Genomic DNA, 25,323 nt, shown 5'->3' on the forward strand with positions numbered 1-25,323 from the left:
CGCGGACCCCGCCGGCCTTAGTCTCGCCTCCCTGCCCCAAAGCTCTCCTACGCCGTATTCCCTTGTCTGATGGCCGGACAAATGCCACGGCCGCCGTTGGCCGGGACTGCGCCTGCGCAGGCGGGCGCTGAACTACAACTCCCAGAGGGCCACGGGCAGGTTCCGTGCGCTTCTGCCCCACCCGTCGTCGCGCGGGACCGGACCCGAGTTCTAGTTTCGACGCCCGTACTTATGGCGCTCTCACGAGTGTCCACTCCGTGCGGGCTGTGTCGTGAGCCCCGCGAACGTCGCCCCCGCACTCTTACAGCGGGGACTGGCCCGGGACTAGTTTAGACAGAGTGGTCAGGGGGGTCGGGGATGCTGAGCAAAGGCTGCGGGAAGAGCCTGGGGAGCAGTCTCCGGACCGGGGGCACAGCCGCGCTAAGGCCGCGGCGGAGAGGCCAGTGAGGAGGCATTGTGAGCGTCCAGGTGAGTCCCCTCGGAGTAGCGACACACTGCTTTCATATTGGAAATTGTGCCGTAAACTTTATTGTTGTAAAACCAACCGGTGTTTCCAAAAATAAACAAAATGCAAGACAACAATCACACACACACACACACACACACACACACACACACACACACACAAAACGGAAACATCCACTAAGATGCCAAACACAGGAGCCGTTTACATTTTGCCACACCGACTCAGCTTTGCAGTACTTAGTACAGGGTTCTAGGAAACATCACGTGGTGCACATGTTTTTAAATTGCTTCACGTCATTGTCAAATGTATGCATTTGAACAGCAGCATAATATTCAAAGCCCATGTGCCCTCGCTGACCGAATTTGTCATTTGCTGAACATTGACCAAGGCCTGCCAGGCGCTGAGCCCCGGGTACAGCATCGCACAGTGGACTAGGTGCCAGTGGAAAAGATGTGCACACTCGCCATTCCCCACTCAAGCCAGACTTACTTTCACTGATGAACATTGACCGTCCCTGGAGCAGTGAGTGGAAAGAATCTAACCAAGGCTGAGCGATGTGCACTTGCCTTTTTAAGAAAGGCTGATTTATTCAAGTCAGGGTTTGCATGCTGAATTTGAAGCGAAGAACAAGTTTTAAGGGCATTTTTTTTCTTTGAAAGAACTCTGACTCTGAAAACAGCAGAGAAGACAGTAAGAATTCTCATGTTAGGGAAGAACCTAGCTGGGTACATTTTTTACACACAAAGACACTTGAAAAGGTTAGGCTGATTCTCAACATGAATGAAAGACCTTAAATTTCATAAGCCCTAAAACTGGTTGTTACCAAAAAAAAAATATATATATAATGGATGGCTCAAAATCAGAATGCACTGATGTAAACAAGGCAAAGACAAGCTTATTGGCTTTTCTTTAAAGTGTCTTGTACATTCAAAGACTATAAAAGGCCCACATTTGTGATTGTCATACTGAAAGCCCACCTGCTCTTCTCTCTACTACAGTTTGAAGGCTTTAAAATATACATAAGATGTCAATTGTCAGTTCCCTCACCTGCAAACCCAAATTCAAAGAGATACTTATTTTTTTTTCTTTTTTCTTCCACAAAATATGTACTCTACTCCCCGCCCCCCCCCCCGCCCCGCCTTCCTTTTACTGGCTCAAAAGGTATGTATGTGTACACACTCCCATTATGAAATCTTTTTCTCAAAAAGGTCTGGGCAGAGTCTTGGTGATGAGCTGTTGATGCTGCCACACAGACTTGCCTGCTCACGGGGACATACCCCAGCCCTAATACTGAGCCGCGTTGCTCTACATACCTCCCTTGGGACTTGACCCTGTTACCTTCCTCTAGCCTTCTAATCCTTGTTTTTTTCCAACCAACTTTCACAAACTCAAATGCCTGCAGGGGCTGGGCTCTGTTTGAAGGGATGGATGCTGATGGTCTCAGCCAAGTGGTGCCAAGTGGACAGGTAAGCCGAGTGTCGCAGGTCTGAACTTCTCAAAAGAAGCCAAAAATTTGGATCTCTGTGTGAAATCTCTTGATTCACAGGGTATTCAAAGAGTTTTAAAACACTGTCCATTAAGCAGGATGATCTGAAGGCTAGCTCTGTGATGCTCTCACCACTCCAGACCGTGTTGGTAACCAGTGGCTGGGTACCACTCAGGCCAGTCTTGACTTCCTCCAACCTCAGGGTCGCCTTCACCTGGCTGTGACAGGACCCTACCAGAAGCAGGTGCATTAGAAATCAGTGTGGCTTTCAAGGAATTCTATAATCATTATGGATAGCACAACTTCATTACACTCTAATTTTGTTAAATTGTTTGACATATACATTTAAATATATTACAGCGTTTATCCTTGTGGATATATTTCATCCTTTAAACAAAAAGTCATTTTGGGAGCCTCAGAACCTAGCAGTGCCCAGGCCTCTTCTCCTCCCAGAGGTCCTGGCTTCAGTGGGAAGGAGGGTGGTCTGTTTTCCTCTGGTTCCCTGGAGCGTGAGATGATGAGGATTTGCGCTGCATCACAGCACCCAGTGCCTGGCCCAGCAGATGCTCTGTGACAAGAGCTGGAGGACAGACGAGCCTGGGAAGCGTCCTAGTGGGCAGGTGTTGGGGTCTTGCAGGGGACGCTGGCAGAGGAAGGCACAGGGTGAGCCAAGCATGCAAGGAGTGAGGAGAAAGAGAAGAGAGGGGCCAGTGCTCTATCTCACTACAGCTTGAGCAGCATCTTGGGACTAGGCAGGCCGGGCAATTAACTCAGTTTGGCGGCTTTGGTGAATCGGGATTCGGAGGAGTGACTCTCCAGGCCCAGGGCCCTGGGCCACATCCTTGCCCCTGTCAGCCAAGGCAGAGGGTGTTGAGGGGAGCCTTCCATGGTGCTGCCAGCTCCCCTCCTCAGAGGTCCAGGTAAGGCTTCCTTGGCTGATTACTGCAGCCCTGCGGTGGGGTCTTGGCAGCGGCTGCAGCTCACATACTCGTTTGGTTACCATTCACCCATTCTCACTCACGAAGGGCTGCTCTGGGCCAGGTGCTGGTAAAATGCTGCAGTGAAGACTTTTCTAAGCAGAGGAGGCATCCCTCGAGGAGGTGAGGAGGCCCAGCATAGGAGTCATTGTGGAGACAAGCAGGAACTGAGTGGGCACAGGAGGCCAGCCTCCACCACCCCAGTGCCAAGAGCTACTGACGTGGGAAGAGATTCGAGGGAACTGGTCTGCTGGGCTTTATGTCATCTCAGCGTGTCTGATTCAGAAGGATCTTGCTGGCTGTGGGTATTGGATGGGATGGAGGGGAGTGGACTGGAGGCAGAGTTCGCCTAGACACAGCTGCAGTCATCCAAAGATGGAGAAAAGACGATAGAAGAGAGAGAGGGAGGAGGGCACAGTTCAGTGCAGAGGAGAAACTGGAACAGGGCAAGCCTGGGGCCTTGGAGGGTGGAGAGACGGCATAGGGAAGGCTGTTGGTTTTCTTTCACACTAGGGTTCTTTGGACAAGCTCAGGTGGAGGACTGAGGGACACCAGGCAGATGTCACTGGAGGGCAGTCGGTCTGTGGGATGCCGAGGCAGACGTCTTCGGAGAATTCACGCAAGGATGGCTGGGGGGGGCGGGGCATGGCAGTTAGGGGTCTGACTGATGCCTTGCTGGCAGCAGCCCCCACTCTCTCCTGCAATCCTGCTCCATCCCAGAGAGCTATGAACATGCGTGACTTAGGGGGATCGGAATGGAAACTGCATTGGAATAAACTCCTGGTCACCAACCAGTGGGGACACTGGATAATCCTGTCCATCGTGTGTGCTGTACCTGAAGACTCAGGCTGACTGTGGGGTCAAGACCCTCTCCCCCACCTTGCCACCTGAGCTTCGAAGAAGAAACTCCGCCTCAGCAGGATGAGAAAGAAGGTGCCTGGGAAGGGAGCTGAAGCTCACAAGAAATTAAGGCATGGCGTAGAGCCAGAAGCCCTCAGTGAGGATAAGCCAGGATGCTGTAGCGAGGCAAGAACAAGGTCCGGAGGCCCAGCTAGAGAGAGCTCCAAGAAGGCAAGTGCAGCAAATAGCGCGAAGGCAGCAGAGGGACCTGCATGGCCCGGGAAGGTGCCAGGGGACACAGGCTATGGATGGGTGCAGGAAGGAGGCAGCTTGGTCGAGAAGCAGCAGTGGGCTGGGCGGGGCAGGTCCAGAAGAGTTTTCCAGTTGAAAGGCGACTTATGGATGATTAAAAGGAGAAGGTCTCTGCTTATGTGGAGTCAGAGTCAATCCAACACTATCCAAGTTCAAAAAAAAAAAAAAGACACTTGTAAGGCTTTTGTTGGCGTGGGGGCAAGTGGTGCCCAGCGATGAAGGGGTAGGGATGGATGTCAAGCTGAATCCAGATGCACGTGGGCCATCCCCAGCAGTGGTGGGGTGAACTGAGGCACCTGGGTGATCCAACACCTGCTCTGGGGAGATCCAGGGTGACCATAATGCCAGATTTTTATGTGACATCTATGGTTTGAAAAATGTTTGCATTTATCTTTAAAAAAAACCAAAAACACAAAGGTCATTCTGTGAGTCAAACGGAAACGTGTGCAGGTCAGTTTTGGTCAGTCCTAAAAATCCTGCCTAAAATCTTCCAGAAAGCAAGCAGATTAGTAGGTGTCAAGGGCTGAGAGAGGGGAGGTGGGAAGTGACTGCTAGTGGGTACGGGGAACCCATTTTGGGAGTGATGAAAATGTACCAGAATACATGGGTTGCACGACCCTATGCATGTACTTAATGCCATCGAATTGTGCATTATGGGTAGTTAAAATGGCACGTTTTAAGTTGTGTGTACTTTACCATAAAAAAAAAGAGTGAAAAAGGAAAAGGTGGGCTGGGACAAAAAAAAAAAAAAAAGAAGAAGAGGAAAGGGAAAGACCACATAGAAGAGCCCTGCGTTTGTTTCAGGCTCCCAGGGTCTGTGAGGGCAGGAGGTGGCCTTCCCGGGAGTGCAGGAGGGCCGGCAGGTGAAGGGCGCCCCCCGGAAAAGCTCCTGGAACTGGCGCTGGCGAAGCTCCTCTTCTGTCGCCTGCGGAACACAGACGGCGGACTGCCCAGCTGAGCGCGGCGCTGGGGGTCGCTGTCGCCCAAGGAACGCGGCAGGCGTGGCGACACCCAGACAAGCGGCGGGTCCCGGGTCGCCTGCAGGATGAGTCCGCCAGGGGTCGCTGTCGCCCGGGGAACGCGGTGGCGGGGGTGGCTGGTCCCAGGTTGTTCAGCTAGACGAGCCCTTCGGTGGTCGCTGTCATTCGGTTAGGTAAGCGGTAGGCGCGGCGACACCCGGGAGATAAAGTGGGTGTCCTGTCGTCCCACAGGACGAGCCCCCCGGGGGGGGGGGTTCACTGTCACCTGGGGTAAGCGGCAGGCGCGGCAACACCCAGAGACGCGGCGGGTCCCGGGTGACTTGTAGGACGAGTCCACCGGAGGTCGCTGTTACCCGAGGGATGCGGCGGCGGGGGTGGCAGGTCCTGGGTCGCTCCGCTGGACTAGTTCGCAGAGGGTCGTTGTCACCCAGGGTAAGCGGCAGGCGCGGCGACACCCGGGAGACGCGGTGGGTCGCGGGTCGCCCCACAGGACGAGCCCTTCGTGGGTCGCTGTCACTCGGGTTAAGCGGCAGGTGCGGGGACGCCCGGGGGATGCGGTGGGTCCCGGGTCGTCCCGCAGGACGAACACCCGGGGCCACTGTCACCTGGGGAACGGGGCAGGCGCGGCGACACCCAGAGAGGCGGCGGGTCCTGGGTTGCCTGCTGGACGCGTCCGCCAGGGGTCGCTGTCACCCGGGGGACGCGGCGGCGGGGATGGCGGGTCCCAGGTCCCTCCGCTGGACGAGTTCGCAGAGGGTCGCTGTCACCCGGGGTAAGCGGTAGGCGCGGCGACACCCGGGAGACGCGGTGGGTCCCAGGTCACCCCGCAGGACGAACACCCGGGGTCGCTGTCACCCGGGGAACGGGGCAGGCGCGGCGACACCCAGACACGCGGTGGTTCCTGGGTTGCCTGCAGGACGAGTCCGCCAGGGGTCGCTGTCACCCGGGGGACGCGGCGGCGGGGATGGCGGGTCCCAGGTCACTCCGCTGGACGAGTTCGCAGAGGTTCGTTGTCACCCGGGGTAAGCGGCAGGCGCAGCGACACCCGGGAGACGCGGTAGGTTCCGGGTCGCCCCGCAGGACGAGCCCTTCGTGGGTCGCTGTCACTCGGGGTAAGCGGCAGGCGCGGCGACACCCAGAGACGTGGCGTGTCCCGAGTCGCCTGCAGGACGAGTCCGCCAGGGGTCGCTGTCACCCGGGGAACGCGGCGGCGGGGGTGGCGGGTCCCGGGTCGCTCCGCAGGACTAGCCCTTCGGTGATTGCTGTCACTCGGGGTAAGCGGCAGGCGCGCCCGGTTCTGGGGTCGCCCCGCAGTATGTGTCCGCCGAAGGTCGCTGTTACCTGGAGAACGGGGCGGCGGCTCCCGGGTCGCCCCGCAGGACGAGTCCGCCGAAGGTCGCTGTCACTCGGGGTAAGAGGCAGGCGCGGCGACACCCAGAGACGCGGCGGGTCCCGGGTCGCCCCGCAGGACGAGTCCGCGAGGGTCGCTGTCATCCGGGGGACACGGCGGCAGGGAAGCGGGTCCCGGGTCGCCCCGCAGGATGAGCCCACCGAGGGTCGCTGTCACCGGGGAGGGGGGGGACGCGGTGGGTCCCGGGTCGCCCCGCGGGACGAGCCCGCCGGGGGGTCGCTGTCACCCGGGACGCACGTCCGCTCACTGCGTGGCGTGCAGCTTCTGGTGGTCGAGGAGGTGGACCATCCAGGGGAAGGCCTTCCCGCAGACGCCGCACTCGAAGGGCCGCTCGCGACCGGAGGGCTCGCGGCGGCCCGAGGGCTCGCGGCGGCCTGAGGTCTCGCGGCGGCCCGAAGGCTCCCGGCGGCCGGAAGGCTCCCCGCGGGCGGAGGGCTCCCCGAGACCGGAGGGCTCCTCGAGACCGGATGGCTCCCCGCGGCCGGAGGGCTCCCCGAGACCCGAGGGCTCCCCGCGGCCGGAGGGCTCACCGCGCCGGCCTCCATCCGAGTCCTGGGCCTGCCCTGCCGCTTCCTGGGGGTCGGCCTCTCCTGGCTCCTCGCCCCCGCTCCGGCGGGGCCTCTTGGGCAGCGGCTCCAGCAGGTGGATCTTCCGATGCTCCCCCAGGACAGAGGCGTGCAGGAAGGTTTTGCCGCACTCGGGACACGAGAAGGGCCCCTCTTCCAGGTGGCGCTTTTGGTGCTCCATGAAGTGGGTGACCCAGGTGAAGACCTCCCCGCATTCGGCGCACGCGAAGGGCCGCGTCCCTGGAGGGACTGGCGGCGCCGCTGAGCTCCCGGAGGAGGGGGCAACAGCCGGTCGCCCTGACTCTTCCGGGGAGGCTTTGGTGTCTTTGAATAAGGGCAGGTGGGTGCTGCTGGCATCACGGTCCCCAAGTCCCTTTTGGGGACTACTGCTCTGAGCACTTGGGAGGGTGAGGTCTGCAACCAGGCTGGGCTGAGGGCGCGGGTGCAGGGGCTTCTCTGGAGCAGGCCCTTGGCCCCCAGTGCCCTGAAGCACAGTGTCCCTGGGGGCAGCCCCTGCCTGCCAGGCACTCCCTTCGGCCTGGGGAGTGTCCTGGGCCAGCCTGGGGAGACCGTGCCTGTTTTCCAGGGCTCTGTCCCGGACCTGCCCACAGGGAGGCTCATCCCAGACACTAGGCTTCACAGGCAAGCAGCCCAGGCCTGGGGAGGGTAAGGGAAAAGGGTTGTTAGTGAAGGGACAGAGGCTGGAGGCCACACTGCCTCCCCGCCCCTGCCCCCCAAGGGCTGCAGAGAAGGGCAGGCAGCCAGCTGCTGGTACTCAGTAGAGCTTTCTTGTTCTCCATCTTTCCCTCTCTTAAGATAAAGGGGCACGTGGGGTTGGGGGCAGATCCCACAGCCCCGGGGCCCCCTTGTCCTCACCTGGGCAGGCTGCTGAAGGGACCCCATGCTGCAGCATCCTCAGTCTGTCTGCCTTCATGCTGGGAGGCTGAAGCCCTGGTCAAGGGGTGGAAACGTTTGAGTAGCTGTTGGGGCAGGGGTTGCCAATATCAGTCCCCACTTTTGGTGTGCACAATCTGGAGGAGGTATAGAGTTAATCACCAAAGCTCCCCCCCACCCCCAACACTGCCATCAGCAAAGTCTAACCCTTGCCAGGCCCCAGTCCTCAGGATTGCTGTAGGACCCAAACACTCACCGAGTGAGCCCAGGGTGCAGGATGCCTCGGCCCCCGCCCTGGTGTGGGGACTCCGCTGGGGCTGGGCAGGCTGCAGCCACTCGCCCTCCTGGGGGAGCCCCAGCTCCGATGCCTGGAATGGCAAACACAGTCCCATTCAGCAACTGCCCCATGCCACCCACAGCTTGGAGCAGCCACCAGAGAGCCATCCACCCAGTGCCACTACAGCAGAGGGACAGACACCATTGCCTCCTTTCAAAAATCCAGGAATAGCGAAACTAAAGCCACTGCCTCCCCCCAAAAAAGGTGCCAAAAAAAAAAAAAAGCCACCAAACCAATAAATAGTAGTTAGTAACAGTTTATTGTGCATATAGGAATAGTCTGTGAACTGAGAGCTTTCAAATCCAAGATTGGTAGGAAGTTTGGAGGCTTATACAGTGAAAGTGAGGAAGGCATTTTAACTTTTTTGGTGACAGTTATTACCTTTGAAATAGGTAATACTGGGGTTTTCCAGTGGCAGGGGTTGACTCAAAGTGATTATCTTACACTGCGTTTAGGAAGATAACCTAAGTTTCTTTAATAACCGCCAGAGGCATTTGCACAAGGTGGCCCAGATTATAATTCACTTGTTTTGCAAAACACACTAAATTAAGTTTCACTTACTGTGGCTTTAAGTGGCTTTGTCTGCTCAGGGAATGTTCAGATCTGGTTTCCTTTTTTATTTAATTTTAACATCCCAAATGCACATTCCCAGAGGGCTGTTACTAGGACATAATTTGAGACACAGTCCCCCCCCCTCCACCTTGCAAAATGGAAATACAAGGCTCCTTTGTGATGTGTTCTATGTGTCCAGTTCTATGCCAATGTGACTAGGCTAAGGGATGACCTGATCGCTGGTAAAACATCATTCCTGGTATCTGTGGGGATGTCTCCAGGGAAGACCAGCATTTATACTAGTAGTCTGAGTAAAGGTCATCCTCACCAATGTGGGTGAACATCACCCAATCCTTTGAGGGCCCAAGTTGAACACAAAGGCAGAAGGGTGCCTTTATGCTCTCTGCTTGAGCTGGGACAGCCACCTTCTGCCCTCAGATATTGGACCCCACCTTGATTATTGGCCTTTGGACTCAGACTGGGACTCCTCTGGTCCTCAGACCTTTGGACTTGAGGTGGAATCCCCACCAGAAGATCAGGGACTTCTTGGCCTCCGTAATCGTGTGAGCCAGTTCCTTATAGTAAATCTCTCTGCACTTGATCTTCGCCAAAAGTCCAAGAAGCAACAGTAAATCTCTCTTTATGTCTATATAAATCCTTCTGGTTTTGTTTCTGTGGAAAACCCTACCTAATACACCCTCACTTGAAAACCATTGACAATTTCATGGCAACAAGGTGGCATTAAGCAGAGTCCTATGTATGGAGTCAGGTCAATATCACTTATGGGGTTCTGAACTGTTCCTCACAGCTGCACTGTCCCTGAGAACAAGCGCCCCTCCCCCCCCCCCCCCCCGAGGGTGGTGAGCAGCAGTGGGGCTCTAGGTCTCATCTGTCACCAACGCACTCCTGTCACCCATCCCGCCAATGGGTACACAGATCCCACACAAAGTGATATCAGTGCTTGCCACCGAATAGTGAGAATCTGAAACTTTCATCCAGGCTCTGGCTCCACTTGCTGTATGGCCCTGGGAGCTTTTCCTCTCTGGGTCTCAAAGGGGATATCTGCGCAACTTGCTCAGAGCTAGGCACCTGGCAAGGGCTTCGCAAACTTCCACTGTAGTGGCTGGGTCATTCAGGCTTTGTGGCTAGAGAAAGAGCACAGTGATATCCCTCAATACAAATGAACAATATTCGAGAAAGTGCATTGGGACCAACAAGAAGTGAGAAGCAGGCAGGAGGTCAAGCCCATGTTGGAAAGGCCTGTCTTTGGTTGGTCTCTGCTTTCTGCTTCTCTCAACCTACCCTCCCAGGGTGCTGGAGTGCAGGTGCAGGGTTCTAAGGCTTCCCAGAGGCCCAGACGGGACTGATAGGTGCTGGAGACTCACGGAGGGAGGGAGCTGAGGACAGGGTGCAGTGGGAGGGAATTAAGGTATAAGATTCTTCACTTTCAGGCTGAGAATATATGGATAATGTGTTTGGCTGAATTATTGATTTTCTGTCTCTTGCTAAATACTAGTTTTGATTATAAAACAACATTTATTAAATTCTATAACAGTCACCAGAGAGGCTGCCATCTGCAAGGGAGTAGGCAGGAGTTCCTCTCCCTCTTCTTCCTGGTACTCCAACCACCTGAGACCTTCAGCTGCTGCCAGTCCTGCCTCCTCAGTGGCCAAGGCCATGACCATGGATGGTGGAGGGGTTAAGTGAGAGAGAAAGCCCAGGATGCGTGTGTGTGCGCGGGTGCGCTGGTGGGGGCGTGCTAGGGCATATTAGTCCGCCTGGCTTGGAAGCTTAGGTTGCCATGCAGAGATGTCTGCAGATATACAGACCTGGGCCAGGCACAAAAAATGGGATATTTCTGGGCCTTCTCTATATCTCCAAACACAAAAATGTCCCCAAAGTCCTGTTGGCCCTGGGGTCTGGTCGTTCCAGGGACAGTGTTGGGCAGTGAGTGAGATGTGAGGGCCCACATCTGTCATCTAACCAGCCAAGAAAAAGAAAATAAGAACAATGGGATATGTGAATGCCAACCAGCTATTTACTGCTGTTGACGGATTATTGTTAATGGCGTTAGTTGAGGCAGCAGAGCTGGGTTTATGTCTAAAAAAGACTTGCCAGGGGTGGGGGTGGTACAAAATAGATGAAAGGGTCAAAAGGTACAAACTTCCAGTTATAAAAAAGGTAATTCCTGGGGCTGTAACATACGGATTGGAGATTATAGTTGATAATATATTGTAGATTTAAAAGTTGCTAAGAGTAAATCTTAAAAGTCCTCATCACAAGAAAAAAAATGGTAACTGTGTGGTGATGGATGTTAACTGGACTTATTGTAGTTGATCATTTTGCAATATATACATATATTGAATCATTATGTTGTACACCTGACACATTAATTGATGTTACACATCAGTTATATCAATTAAAAATTAAAAAGAAAAAGATGTTATAGATACAGTTGGGGGGAAAAAAAAAGTCCTTGAAGCCCAGACCCTAATTGCAATGCATGGAGATGGGGTGTGAGCATGTGTGTGATTTCCAAGGGGAGAATTCAGGATAGAAAAGGGATTTCCATCAACACATCTGGCTATGTGTCAGGCACTTGTGGCCCATCTGGGGCTGACTTATCCATCATGTGCCAGAAATATAATGCCCAGAGCCCATGAAACTTTTTGGAAAAAGGGGTTTCTCATGATAATGTTTTAATTTCTTTTAAAAGCTGACACATACACAAAATGAACATAGCAACTATTCCAGCCTGGAATATATTCATCTTTATACCAAATGGTCATAAAATATAACTTTTACTATTTTGTGGAAGCTCATGAATATAACTTTGATATGATTTTTATGGGGCAGAAATTCTTAGGACCCACGAAATTCCTAACACAACCCTGGGTTCATTGTCCTCTCTACTTTGGTGTATGCAGTGTGTATTGATTTCCTATGGCTGCCGTAACAAATCATGACAAACTTAGCGGCTGAAAACAACACAGATTTCTCTCACAGCTCTGGAGGCCAGAAATCAGTTTCTCTGGGCTAAAGTTAGAGTTGGCCAAGGCTCATTCCTTCTGAAGGCTCTCCAGGGACAGTCTGTTCCCTGGACTTTTCTCAGCTTCTAGACACATCCACATTCTTTGTTTTATGGCAGTTCCTCCATTTTCACTACCTCTGTGCACAGGCCACTGCCCTGTCTCCTGTTGTTAAACCTCCTTCTGCCTCCCTCTTTTAAGTACACTTGTGATTACATTTAGAATCCACTCAGATAGTCCAGGATAATCTCCTCTGCTCACATTCCATACTTAATCACCTGCAAAGTCCCTTTTGCCACCTATGGTAACATTCCCAGGTCCCAAGGATGAGGACATGGACATTTGGTGGGGCCAAGGGGGTTGGTGGAGTCATTATTCATCCTGCCACACGGTGTGTGTTTGAAGTTTTCCACGATAAAAAGTTTTACAAAAAGATACTTGAAAATATATTTCTAGGGTGCCTGGGTGGCTCAGTCGGTTAAGTGTCTGACTCTTGGTTTTGGCTCAGGTCGTGATCTCCTGGTCGTGAGATTGAGCCCTAAGTAGGGCTCCACGTGCAGAGCATGGAGCCTGCTTGGGATTTACTCTCTCCCTTTCTCTCAGTCTCTCCTCTCCCCTCTCAAATAAAGAAATAAACAAAAAAGATATTTCCTCCTGCAAGCCTAAAACAAGACAATTAATAACTCTTTTTTCCCCCTCAGCCATAGCAGGTCAGAGATAGAAACTCACACAGGTGAGTTCAAGGGCGGGGATGATCTGCCGGTGATGTCTACAAAGGTACACATGTTTCTTCGGTGGGATGGGCTCTTCTGCTGAGGGTGGGTGGATTATTCATCTTTTGTCTCATGTTTTCATTTAGATGTCTTTCTTTTGTTGTTGTTAATTAACTAAAGAATGAAAACGGTCTCCAGGCAGAAGAACATAGTGGCCAGAGAAGAAACAAAATACAGACTGGTGGGTCCTTCAAAAAACCAGCTATGCAAATCAAACCTCAAAATGATGCTAGACCCCAGTAGCATGAGTGGGGTGGTCTCTGGGGATACACAAGGGACTGGACTTTGGCTTGATGGGAAATATTCTCGTTTTTAATGGTTCTTTCATTTAACTTATCTTAATTTTACTTAATTGTATAAAATTGTTGTGTGTATGTGTGTGTGTGTGTGTGCGCGTGTATGTATGTATGCATGCGTGTGTATGCACACATGTTCATATGCAGGTGCGAATTTTAACACATATATAGATTCATGAAACTACTACCACAGTCAGGACCAGAATGGTCCCACCACCTGGGGAAAACTCCCTCGTGCTGCCCCATATAGTCACACGTTTCATCAACCCAGAACTCCTGCCTGGTGTCCACTGATCTGTTCTCTGTGGCTACCATTTTGTCTTTTCAAGATTGTCATATAAATAGGATTTCACAGTATGTACCTATTGAGATTAACTGTTTTGATAGCATAGTGCCCTTCAGATCCATCCAAGTTGTGTGTGAATCAAGAGTTTCTTCCATTATGTTGCTGAGTAGTATTCCATGGTGTGCAGGATAAGTGAGTGTTTATCCAATCACAGGGACATGTAGGTTGTTTCCAGTTTGGGGCTATTACAAACAAATGCTATGAATATTTGTGTACAGGTTTTTGTAGGAACATGAGTTTTTGTTTCATTTGGGTCAACACCCAGTCCCAGGAGGGGGATTGCTGGGTCATATGTCATGTATATACTTAACTTTATAAGAAACAACCAAACCATTTTTCCATTTTCCATTCCTACCAGCAATGAAACAGTTCCAGTTTTTCCACATCCTTGCCAGCACTTGGTGCTGTCCCTCTATCTACTTTTAACCATTCCAGCAGGTGTGTAATGATGTCTCACCGTGGTTTTAATTTGCATTTCCCTGATGGCTAGTGATCTTCCATCTTCCAAATGTGCTCATTGTGATATTCCCATTTTTAAAAGGTAAGCACATGACTCCTGTCCTTTTTCTCTCTGAGCATGGACATAAAAAACACAAGGAAGCCAAAGGTGCTTCCAGGTTGCTTGTGAATGGTGTAGAGGGTCTTGGGAGGGGAAGATGGCGGTATGGATCATGAATGAGGGGAGCCACACGACCCTGTATGAAAGGCAGGATGTCTCATGGACACCCAGGCTGACAGCCACCTGCAGGGGAGGAAGATCCTGACAGGGGTTTCGCATGGAGGGGTAACATTTCAGAGACGGGCAGATTAGTGAGAGACAGAGGGGCCTGTGGTCTCGGAAAGGGTGAGGTCACAGAGGTGACAGGAGGTGAGAGCAAGGTGCTGTGAATCTGGTGCCAGGGGAAAGGAAATGTGGTTTGGCTTTTGTTTCTTTTGTGATTCACCTGTTAACAAATCTACATGGTCTTCCCTGCTCCCCCATGCCCTCCCCCACCCGGTTTTAATCACTCCGGTCCCTGCTGGAGGCCTGTCCCCATCACTCGGTGAGTGCCAGCCACACCAAGTTTCCCTGGGTCCCTGACACACACTTGATCCCAGGTCCCCTCTCACTTGGGGCCTTTGCAGGAACAGATCTTGCTGCAAGGGACACCCCTCTCAGAGTCTTTCCCGGCTCCTCCAAGAATCCACAGGGCTTTCTGGTATAAGACTACTACAGAGAGTAACACAGATGGGACCCAGGCCAGGGCCCCCAGGCACCTATGTGCCGGCACTTGGGAGTGGTAGCACCAGAAATCATTCGACCGCCCAGCATGTAGTCGTGGGCTACAGCATCTGGCTCGTGTCTGGGAAAGGACTGGATGAGGGCCCAAGTGGAGGGGGATGAGAAGGTGTCTGTGATGTCTGCAGCAAAGCACAGCCCTATTTTACTGTATTTGGCCCAGCATTGAGCCCCAGCAGGTTTTTGGGATTTGTGTGACCACTTAGAGGTGTGGAGTTCAGGCTTCTTGGGAGTGTTGGGGACAGCCTTGCACAGAGCTTGGGTGGGATGTCCTTGAGCCTGTCACAGCACTGATGCTCGTGGTGCCCTGGGAATGTAGGAGCATGGAGCCAGGGGCCCTGGGCTCACCTGGCATGGGTCTTTCTGGTTCTTCCCGTCTTCCTCCTCGCTGATGCTCCCGTCCTGGTGGTCGGTGAGAGATACCAGAACTGGGTGGGAGAAAGGGATGGTGAGAGGCTTGTGGGCCCAGAGCCCCCAAATCCCCCAGGTTTCCTGCACCAGGAGGGCAACACATCCCAGGAACATCTCTGAAGACCCCCAGTGAGGCCAAGGTAAGAGCAATAGTGTGTCACTGCCTCCATCCTTCCAACAAGCTTCTAAATGCAGCCCCACCCCACCCCCTGCTCCAGACCTTTCCACGGCTGCCAGGCATGCCATGGTGATCCCAGAGGCAGCCGAGGACAGGTCTTCTCACCCAACACTCCATGCCCATGTGTGCTCCTGAGAGGCCCATGAAGAGGACATATCCTGTAGCACTAACATGAAAAGCCTGGACAGAAGTCTTTATGAGGTGGAATGTGGTCAGGTAGCAAAGACAGTTGAAGCAGAGCCCCCTTGGATCTACCACAAAACACATTGTAGAGGGACAAAAGCCAGGGCAGAATAACAGTTAACAGAAGGTACACCATTTATAGAAGGTTTAGGACTTGGGAAACAGAGCCATACACTGTTATGGATACAAAATAAGAGGAAAAATACAAACATGCACATGCAATGAGAGAGTCAAGGCTTTGCCTCTGGAGCAACAGGGAGAGTAGGGTTGAAAGGACTGTGAGGGGACATGAGGATCCAGTGAACTCCACAGTGTGTCATTTCTTCAAATCAAGCTGCCTTTCAGGAGGTTAGGCTCTGAGATGGCTTCATGGCAGTTACACAGGTGTTCATTATAATACTTTCCATAGTTTTATAGGCTCAAAATGTGTCATATAAAAAGCAAACTGTAGTTTTGGAAAGCAATTGGGCAGTTCCTCAAAAAGTTATACATAGAGTTACCATAGGACCTAGCACTTCTCCTCCTTAGGTGTGTTCCCAAGGGAAATGAAAATATGTCCATACAAGTGTCTGTATGTGAATGCTCATAGCAGGATTGTTCATCATAGCCCCAAAGTGGAAACAACCCAAATGTCCATCAGCTGATAAATGGAGAAACAAACTGTGGTATATCCATACAATGGGGTATTATAAAACCATAAAAAAAAATGAAGTACTGATATATTTTACAACATGGATGAATCTTGAAAACCTTATGCTAAGTGAAAGAAGCCAGACACAAAAGGCCACATATTGTGTGATTTCATTTATATGAAATGTACAGAACAGACAAATCCATAAAGACAAAAAGTAGATTAGATTGGGGGGAGAAGAGAATGGGGAGTGACTGCTAATGGTCTGAGGTTTACTTTTGGAGGGAGTAAAATGTTTTGGAATTAGATGGTGATAATGGTTGCACAACTCTGTGAATATATTGAAAAATCACTGAATTGTGTATTTTTAAGTGGGTGAATTATATGGTATGGAAATTATGTTTCAATAACATTATTATTTTGAAAAAGCAAACAGGAAGGTAACATTACCAAAAAATGGCAGAGTAGGGAGCTCCCAAAGTTAATCCCTCCACAATTAAGCATCCACAATTAAGCAACAATTAAGCTGGCAAAAACTTTCAGACTTAACTTTTTGGGAACTTGAATCTGATTTAAAAAAAAAAAAACTTACAAGGATGAGGGAATGCTTAATGAAGAAAGAAGCTATTGAATTTCAACTAGAAGGTTTTGTGGCATTTTTACTTACCTGCCTACCAACCCCACTCCCCAGCTAAAAGGGGCTGTGGGGATGGCAATCCATATTATTGGTGTGGCTTGCTGAAGCCGCAGGGGGCAGGACATATCTTGTTCCCAAAGCATTGCATTTGTGTGTTTTGACCTGTCTGGTGACTCTCTGAAGGATTGGTTCAGGAGGTTGCCTTCCTTATGCCCTCTCAGAACCCTCAGGACTGGAGTGGCCTCCTGAACAGCATTTGCCAAAAGCATTTAAAGGCACATACTAGTCACAACCTGACATACTAGTCACCTGAAACAAGGGATAAGTGGAGCAAGCAGCAGTGAGACCAAAAAGCCTAGGAAAGAAGAGTCTGGAGGAAGAAGTACATGTAGGAATAAGGACTTTACTAGAGAGTCTAGCAGGCCATGCATATGCTCAGGGCTAAACACATGGTAGGAAACATGAGAAGATCCCAAGCTTTCATCTCTGGTTGACCTTTAGGCCCCATTAACTGGGAAGTGAAGACTTAAAGATAGTTGTAAATGGAGTGGCTAAGCATTGAAGGAGGACCTCAACTCAGAGCCAACCAACAAAAACCAGGAGAGTTTTGTTTTGTTGGCTCCAGGCATTTAAGGAAATCTCTGTCACATCACTAGCTAACCACTAAATTCGTGAAACAGAAACTTTAGTGAGCACACACAACAAAGAATGTAGTTTTTGCAAAAATAGTTCAAAAATAGTTTAAAGAAGTTATCAAAATAAACAATTAAATTCACAATAAGCATAAACAGGCCCTGGAGAGGGAAGAGAATCTGATATCCAGAGTTATCACATTATATTATCAAATACTAAAAATGCCCAGTTTCCAACAACAAATTAAGAAGCATACAAAGAACCAAGAAAGTATATCTCATTCACAAGAATAAAAGAAACTAATGGAAACTATCCTCGAGGAAGCCCAGACATTGGACTTAACTAGACAAAGATTTGAAATCAACTGTCTTAAATACCTTCAAAGAGCTAAAGGAATACATAAAGAGCTATCAAAAATCAGGGGAATTGTGTTCTCAACAAATAAAGGATATCAATAAGGAGAAACTATAAAAAGGAACCAAATAGAAATTCTGGAGCAGAGTATAAGAACTAAAATGAAAAATTTGCTAGAGAGGTTCAACAGCAGATTTAAGCTGGCAGAGAAAAGGATCAGTAAACTTGAAGATAGGTCAATTAAAATTGTACAGTCTGAGGAGAAGAAAAATGAACAGGGCCTAAGGGACTTGTGGGAACACCATAAAACATACCAACAGACATATAGTGGGAATCCCAGAAGGAGAAGATCAAAAGAGAGTGAAAATATTTGTTAAAATAATGGCTGGAAACTTCCTAAAATAGATACAATACATGAATCTACACATTCAAGAAGCTAAACAAACTCCAGTAGGATGAACTCAAAGAGACCCACACTGAGACATGCTATAATCAAACTCTCATGTGGTTCCACATATCAAAATCAAGCTTCGTACTGCACCATATTAATAGATCACATGATCATCTCAATTGACGAGGAGAAAGCATTTGATGTAAGCCAGCACCCTTTCATGATACAGCATCATAATTTTGAGGGACTGAAAGCTTACCCCCAATCAAGAATGTGGCAAGTATGTTTGCTTTTACCACTTCTATTGAACATTGTACTGGAAGTTCTAGCCAGAGCAATTAGGCAACAAAAAGAAAAAAAAAAAAAAAGGCATCTAAATTGGAGAGGAAGGGGTGCCTGGCTGGCTCAGTGGGTGGAGTGTGTGACTCTTGATCTGGGGTTGTGAGTTTGAGCCCTGTGTTCGATGCAGAGACTTCTTAGAAATAAAATCTTAAAAAAAATAAAAATAAATTGGAAAGGAAGAAGAAAAACTATCTGTATTCACAGATGGCATGAGCTAATTAGTGAATTCAGCAAAGTTACAGGACACAATATCAACACATAAAAATTAGTGTGTTTCTATAAACACCAGTGAACAACCCCAAAAGGAAACTAAGGAAATTTCATTTATAATAAGAATCAGTTCCACTTATAGACTCAAAAAGAATAAAAAACTTAGGAATAAATTTAGCCTGGGAGATAGAAGACTTGTACATTGAAATCCGGAAAACTGCTGAAAGGAATTAAAGAAAAATAACATGATTATTTATTATTATTATTAAACACATTCTGTGTTCACGGATTGGAAAATTTAATATTGTTAAGACAGCAAAATTATTTAGTGATCTACAGGTCCAATGTAATCCCTATAAATACCCCAACAGCCTTTTTTCCTTCTTTGCAGAAATAAAAAGCTGGTCCTAAAATTTATATAAAATTTCCAGGGACCCAGAATAGCCAAAACAGCCCTAAAATAGGACAAAGTTGGAAGATACATACCTCTTGATTTCAAAATTTACTACAATTTTCAAAATTTGCTACAAGACAAATTTGGCATAAAGAGAGACTTGTAGAATGGAAAGGAATTGAGAGTCCAGAACTAACAGAGTCCAGAACTAAGAGAGTCCAGAACTAAGAATCTACGGCCAATTGATTTGTCACAAATGTACCAGGACCATTCAGTGGGGAAAAGGAGTCTTTTTAACAGTGGTGCTGGGACTACTGGCAATCCACGTGCAAAAGAATAAAGTTGGACCCTTACTTCATACAATATACCCAACAGTGCCTGGTGGTTGCCAAAGGCCCATCCTTGGATCTTCCTGCTGTTTCTGTTCACCTGCCTTTTCCCCTCCTGGATTGGCTGTGTACCCACTAGGTGTCTGGTATTGCCCACTGTCCAGCAACCACCTGATGGTGGATGCAGAGCTCTTGCTCTCATAAAGCTCACATAAACTAGGACAGAGAACTAGGACACATGCAGGGAAAGGATAAACCCTAAAAACATCGCAGAGAGGTAAGGACCCCGAAGAACATGAGTGGCATCTTGCAGGGCAGCCTCTCAGAGGGATGGATGCCTGAGCCAGGCCTTGAAGATGAGCTGGCTACCCCTGGATCCAGTGAGGGTCAAGGCTGCAGACTGTAGGGAGGGAAGGCCCTGGAGGCAGGTGATCAGAGCACCCAGCCAGGACAGGATCTGGGGTCAGAACTGCTGCAGGGTTGGCATGGGAGCTGACAGCTCCCTCTGCTTCTGTGTGAACAGAAGGTAGGATGATGGTTGTGGGGAGTCATTAAACTTTCGATTGCTGGGGCAACCATTTCAAATACATCCATCTGGAATAAACATATTTGCAGCTGTCTGACACAGCTTCCAGCAAGAAAGCAGATAAGGAATTGGGCAGCCCCCACTCATGGAGGTCCCTCTTTCGGAAAGCCCGGGGTAGTCCGGATAACTGACAGTTTGGGTGACCTAGCTCTCCTTTCTCACACTCTAATTACCACTCTTCTGCTTTAAATTAGCCAATAAAGAGCATATTTCTAAGACCCTAGACAGCCTCCCTCCAATAAAAGTAGAGCCCCAGGCGTGTGCTCTCTCTCCCAGTGCTCTCCCTCTTGTGCCTGAGAGCATCACTGTCAATAAACAGGCTGCAGTGGGCACAACACTCCTGGGTACCCAGGTTCACGGCTGGGCCAGAGGGAGGGACACACTATGGACTAAAATAAGAAGAGACCTGTTCTGTTCAGATATTTTTCCAGACACCAGCCATCAGGAACTTTGAGTGGAAATATTGGCTCTGTCTTCACCCTGCATTTGGGCCACAGCGACTGGAGAGGACCACTCACAGGAAAGAGAGTCAGGCTCCCACTGGATTTCATCTGGGCTTTAGGCACCCTGTCCACAGCCCTGCCCCAGCCAGCCCCTGGGCACATCTCATCCTCAGTGTGCATCTCTTCCTGTTCCTTCCCACTCACTACCCTCCGGGAGGTTCCCCACCCAAGGAATGAAGCCTAATCTTGAGACAGCAGCATGCAGATGCCACCTGCCCATGTCCCTGACTTCCAGGCAGTCACGCAGCAGGTAGAAACGCCTTCTTATGCCCAGCCACCTGCTGCTCCAACTACCTCACTGTCCACAGGACCACAACTTGTGCAAAACATGTACACAATCCCCCTGCTGAAAAATGATACAGAATCTCAAGATGGCAACAGCAGCCTCCTAAGTGTGGCAGGCTGTGTGGGTCCACCAGGGGCCAGATGCAAAAGCTTTTTGGCCTCTTTGTCCCTGGAACAGTGAGTTCCAAGGGCCACTTTATCTGCCTTGCACGTCTTCATGATGCCACAGGAACCCAGGAACAAAAGTCCATGATGGCATTCAGTGCCTCCCAACTTGGACTAGGCTCTTGCCTCTGCAAAACGGGACATGCAGCTTTCCCGAGCACGTCAGCCAGCTTCCTGCAGGCAGTGTGGAGACCTGACACCCCTGTTTTCTGTAGATTTCGAGGCTTTTCTGAACCGAGGGCCTGAAGACACCCTGATCACAGCACCTGTGCCAGGCCCTGAGTTGACCTCCTCCAGATGTTGTGATGGGGTCTGCACTTTTGTTGACATTACTAGGAAAGAGGGAACCCATTTCATGGGCCTGGGAGGCTGGGAGTTCTAGAGTCACAGGGGCAAGAAAGCATGAGGACAAAGCACCTGTGGGGGAGAGGGGAGCCCAGGTAGCATCAGATCCGCCTGTGGACCTTGCAGCTATCGGAGTCCCCTCCATCTGTTGAGCTCCCTCTAACACCCATTCTGTGACAACTGTGGCCCCAGGTGTCTGTCTCCACAACCAGCCTGTGGGCCTCTGAGATGGGTCTGTGTCCCATGGACTGGATGCAGGGGAGGGACTAGCCACCTCCAGGATCCCTGGACAGGGCCTGAGGTGGGAGGCACGTGGTCCACAGCATCTCGTGTGGGCTGAGGGACCCGGGGTCCTTCTGACGGAGAGCAGACAAATGCAAAGCCACAGGCCAGATGGATACATGGTAAAATGAAGGAACCCTCAATTACCGACTGAGTGAGAGAAGTGAGGCAGACAGAGGTGTGCAGCACAATGACATTTATGTAAAAAAAAAAAAAAACAAACCAAAATCAAAAACACAGGTGTGTGATACGACAATGTGCACTGGGTAGGACATGTACAGGCAGGGGTTCTGCTCAGATGGTCTGGGGCGCTGCTGGTCAGGAGGGGGAACGGGACAGGAGCGGGTGGGGGGTGGGTGGGAGCAGTGCTGGGTGGATGCGACACTGTGAGTCCGAAAGGAAAAAGCAGCGCGATCCTTGGGCACCGGGCCACAGAGACACTGGCCAGAACCCAAACCCGGCACCTGCTCCTCCCCTGCAGCCACTCGCTCTCAGGGGTGAGGCCCGTCCCCTCACCTTCCTGCTGCGACATCTGTGTGAGGTCCTCCACCAGGCTAGCGGCCTCCCTGCAGGTGCGAGGGCCCTGCGACTGCACCCAGGTCCTCATCTTGCTGGGCAGCGCACCCAGGAACTGCTCCAGCACCAGCAGCTCCAGCATCTGCTCCTTGGAGTGCGCCTCGGGCCGCAGCCACTGGCGGCACAGCATCCAGAGCTGGCCCAGCGCGCGGTGTGGCCCTCCTGCCACGCGGTACTGGAACTGTCGGAAACGCAGGCGCCAGGCCTCAGTATCCCCAGGGCCGGCCAGCTGAGGGGCCCTGTCCTGCTCCCTCAGGGCTGGGGTCTGGGGACTCCTGGGGGAGGCGAGGGCTCTGGCCAGCGGGAGCATCTCTCCGGCCTCAGGGGGCAAGCGAACTGGATCCCAGGACAGTCCCAGCAGCTCCAGACAAACCCAGGTGGCGGCAGGCAGATGCGGTCAGCAGTCAGGGCCTGCAGAGAGGGGCAGGCGCAAAGTGGCCACATCAGATGGTAGCCATCACCTTGCTCAGGACTCCCCTTGGCTCCCCACCTCCTTGCCCTGACCTCCAGTTCCCAAGGAATTGACCTTAGCCCTCCCCATCTCATTCTGACCTGATCTTACACATGGCCCTCACAGGCTACATTGTGAAGACAACACACTGGTCACCCCAGGGCCTTTGCACCTACTGTTCCACCCACACTCCTCTCTGATGCTCATCCCAGCTCAGCTGTCACCACACCAGGGTGTCACCATGCTCTGGTTCAGAATGTCACCCTTGTCTCCTCAAGCTCACTGTGCTGTCTTCACAACCCTTATCTCATCATGAACATATCTCATTTCCCTACTTAGCTTAGTATCCATTTCCATCCTTCATTCATTTAGTCATTCAATACACGGTTTACAGAGCATCTAGGGGAACAGGATTCCTGCCCTGGTGAAGTAGCCAGCACTGCCCAGCAGAACTTCCTATGGGGTTAGAAATGCTCTCCACCTGTACTGTCCAACGTGGTAGCATCAGCTACATGGGGCTCCTGAGCACTTAAAATAAGGAACTGGAGTTTAAATCCCCTTTAAATGGAAACAGCTGGATATGCTATGCAATAGCGCAGTAGAGGCCTCCTGCCTTGCCTGTAGCTTTCCGGCCTTTTCTACTTGCCTATGCTGTCTACTTCTGGCCAAGTTAGAGCTGAAGGAGGAGGTAGTAAGGAGAACAAGGGAGGGATAGAGACTTTAAAAGCAGAGGGAAAGTGGAAAGGGCAGGGAGAAAATAGCATTTTGTGCATTTTCCAAGCTTCCTATAGTGAACATATAACTGAAATGTTAGTCATAAAAATAAAAACGAGCAGGTTTTTTTTTTTTTTTTTTTTTTTTTTTTTTTTTTTTAACACTTGTACTCTGTGCTGATCCGATGATGAAAGTAAAAGCTGGCACGACCTTTCTGGAAAGCACTGTGGCAGCTTGTATATCAAGACGATTCTGGAAGTTCGCATGCTGTGGAATTTATCTGAAATTGGGACAAAGATTTAGGCACCAAGATTCACAACAAAAGTGCCCAAAAGTCAAGCCTGGCGGGATCAACTGCCCTCCCATCACATGGCAAAGAATTTAGGACTGCAAAATACATGGTAACATTACATGCTCAAGGGAAGCACAGACATGACATATAGATGGCATGAGGTACAGGGGAGAGTGGGATGCAAAATGATGTATGAGGGTCCCAAAAAGGGCCACTGGGAAAGAGGCCCAAGGGTGGCCAGCCATATGCTCCGTGTTCTTCCTAGTCTCTGAATCTCCCCCAAATGGTATTGTGATCATGTGGGGGGAGGGGAGGAAAGAACAAAACCATTGAGGAAGGATTTTTAATGACATGGGAAATGCTTATGACAAGTGAAAAGCGGAGGAACATTCCATGTGATTTTTTCCTTCTGGATCCTCTGGAGAACTTTTCATGTGCACGTGTGTGGGTTTTACAATCAGGAAGAAAGGAGAGGTGTACCAAGGCTGGGAGGGCAACTCACGAGGGCTGTGCCCTGCCAGTAAGCTTCAAGCCTGCTTTCTGACGCCAGCACCCTGACTGGGAGTTTATAAGCTCTGCCACCCCTGCTGAGACCACAGGCAAAAACACTCTTATGCTGTAGTAACACTTTCCTATGTGTAGTTTTTAAAAAGTAAAAGGGCCCGTTCGCAGCTCCACAAGGTTCAAGCAGCCATTCTGCTCTGGGATCTCAGACCTTACCCTTCTCGCCGGTGAGCAGGGAAGTGCGCCCCGGGCAGATTCCAGGGTGGAGAACTGCAGCCCCTCAGCACCCTCCGGGGTCCTGGGATGAAGTCTACGTGGGGAGAAGCTGAGTTTATGGAGGATCTAGAGGGGATCAAGTGGGGCCCCTAGCTGAAAGCACCCGAGGCCTATGGGCACGTGTCTGGGGTCCACAGTGGGGAGATGATGTTGTCATGTGGGGGTGTGGACCACATGGGAAGCCCAGGCTGATGAGGGGTCCTGAAAGATGTAGGGGTCTTAGGCTGATGCGGCGGGGACTTAACGTCTATGTAGCAAGGAGGCTCTGGGGCCTACGTAGGGAGAGCTGTGGTCTTGAGGTCCTGGAGATCCACTCTGGGGGTAACCTGGATTGATGTGTGTGTGTGTGGGGGGGTCTCTAAGTGTCACTTGTGGGGCTCCAAGCCACGTGGACAGGCCAGGCTTACCTGGGGTGGGCACTGACATCTGCTGCTGACACTGTGTCAGGTTCGGGGCTGCTGGCTGGTGGGGGGAGGGAGGGCTTGGGCTGGGCGGAGGGGGGTCCGGAGCGGACGAACGAGGGTGGAGGGGCTTTCTGCCCTGGCTTCTGGGGAGGGGAGATGCCAACCGGGGCCAGGGCTGGGCGGAAGGGCGCGCCGCGGCCCCCTGCCCCCTCCACCTCAGCCCCCGCGTGGCCTGCGAGGCTCGCCCGTCTCCCTCATCCCGGGGCACCTCGGGGCCCCCCGACGGCTTCCCCGACCCGGCTCGGCCCCGCCGCCTGCCCCGGGCTGTGCCTCCCGCCCGAGCCCAGACTCGTCTCCACCCGCGTTTCCTCTAACGCGATCCCGGCCAGCGCCCGCCGACTCCGGAGCCCTCGGCCCGCGCCGCGGCCCCTTCCCGCGGCCGGCCAGCCCGGCGGGCGCACTGATGGACGAGGGACGGGCGGCGGGAGGGCCGGACGGGCCGCGGCGGACTCACCGCGCGCGGGCTCCGCTCCGGCCAGGGCCGCTCCGTCATGGCGGCGCCTCGGCTTGCGAGCGAGCCCTGCCGCCGCCGCGCGGACTACAACTCCCAGAACCCCGCGCGCCGCGGGCGACCGCCATTGGCTCGGAGGGGCGCACAGAATCGTCCCCGAGCGTCACGCGCCACGGGCCCCCTGGCGGGGAA

The 25,323-nt window shown here is 51.6% G+C and overlaps 1 protein-coding gene across 9 annotated transcripts; it reads right to left on the minus strand.

Moving 5' to 3' along the window:
- Positions 1–605: 605 nt before the first annotated feature.
- On the minus strand, positions 606–25,282 carry ZSCAN1 (zinc finger and SCAN domain containing 1). Of its 9 annotated transcripts, none has more exons than XM_058706604.1 (7): positions 25,135–25,282; positions 24,157–24,763; positions 21,920–22,390; positions 14,893–14,972; positions 8,189–8,300; positions 7,915–7,989; positions 606–7,695 (listed from the first exon to the last, which is right to left on the minus strand). In XM_058706604.1, exons 3-7 carry the CDS (start codon positions 22,287–22,289, stop codon positions 6,716–6,718), a joined length of 1,617 nt encoding a protein of 538 aa, XP_058562587.1. In that variant the 5' UTR covers positions 22,290–22,390; positions 24,157–24,763; positions 25,135–25,282; the 3' UTR covers positions 606–6,715. The 9 variants fall into 9 exon arrangements, with proteins under 9 accessions (XP_058562587.1, XP_058562590.1, XP_058562591.1 ...); XM_058706607.1 differs by having other exon boundaries at positions 24,157–24,250; positions 25,135–25,270; XM_058706608.1 differs by having other exon boundaries at positions 21,920–23,424; positions 24,157–24,250; positions 25,135–25,267.
- Between the last annotated feature and the right edge of the window lie 41 nt (positions 25,283–25,323).

The sequence above is a fragment of the Neofelis nebulosa genome, chromosome 17 (genome assembly GCF_028018385.1).
Source record: "Neofelis nebulosa isolate mNeoNeb1 chromosome 17, mNeoNeb1.pri, whole genome shotgun sequence".
Taxonomy (NCBI): domain Eukaryota; kingdom Metazoa; phylum Chordata; class Mammalia; order Carnivora; family Felidae; genus Neofelis; species Neofelis nebulosa.

Coding starts and splice junctions, on each gene's coding strand:
- ZSCAN1 (XM_058706604.1), bottom strand. CDS start 22,289: ATGCTCCCGCTGGCCAGAGCCCTCGCCTCCCCCAGGAGTCCCCAGACC. Junction 8,301..14,892: donor ACCAGAAAGACCCATGCCAG/GTGAGCCCAGGG, acceptor TTGCCATTCCAG/GCATCGGAGCTGGGGCTCCC. Junction 7,696..7,914: donor CCCTTCAGCAGCCTGCCCAG/GTGAGGACAAGG, acceptor TACCCTCCCCAG/GCCTGGGCTGCTTGCCTGTG.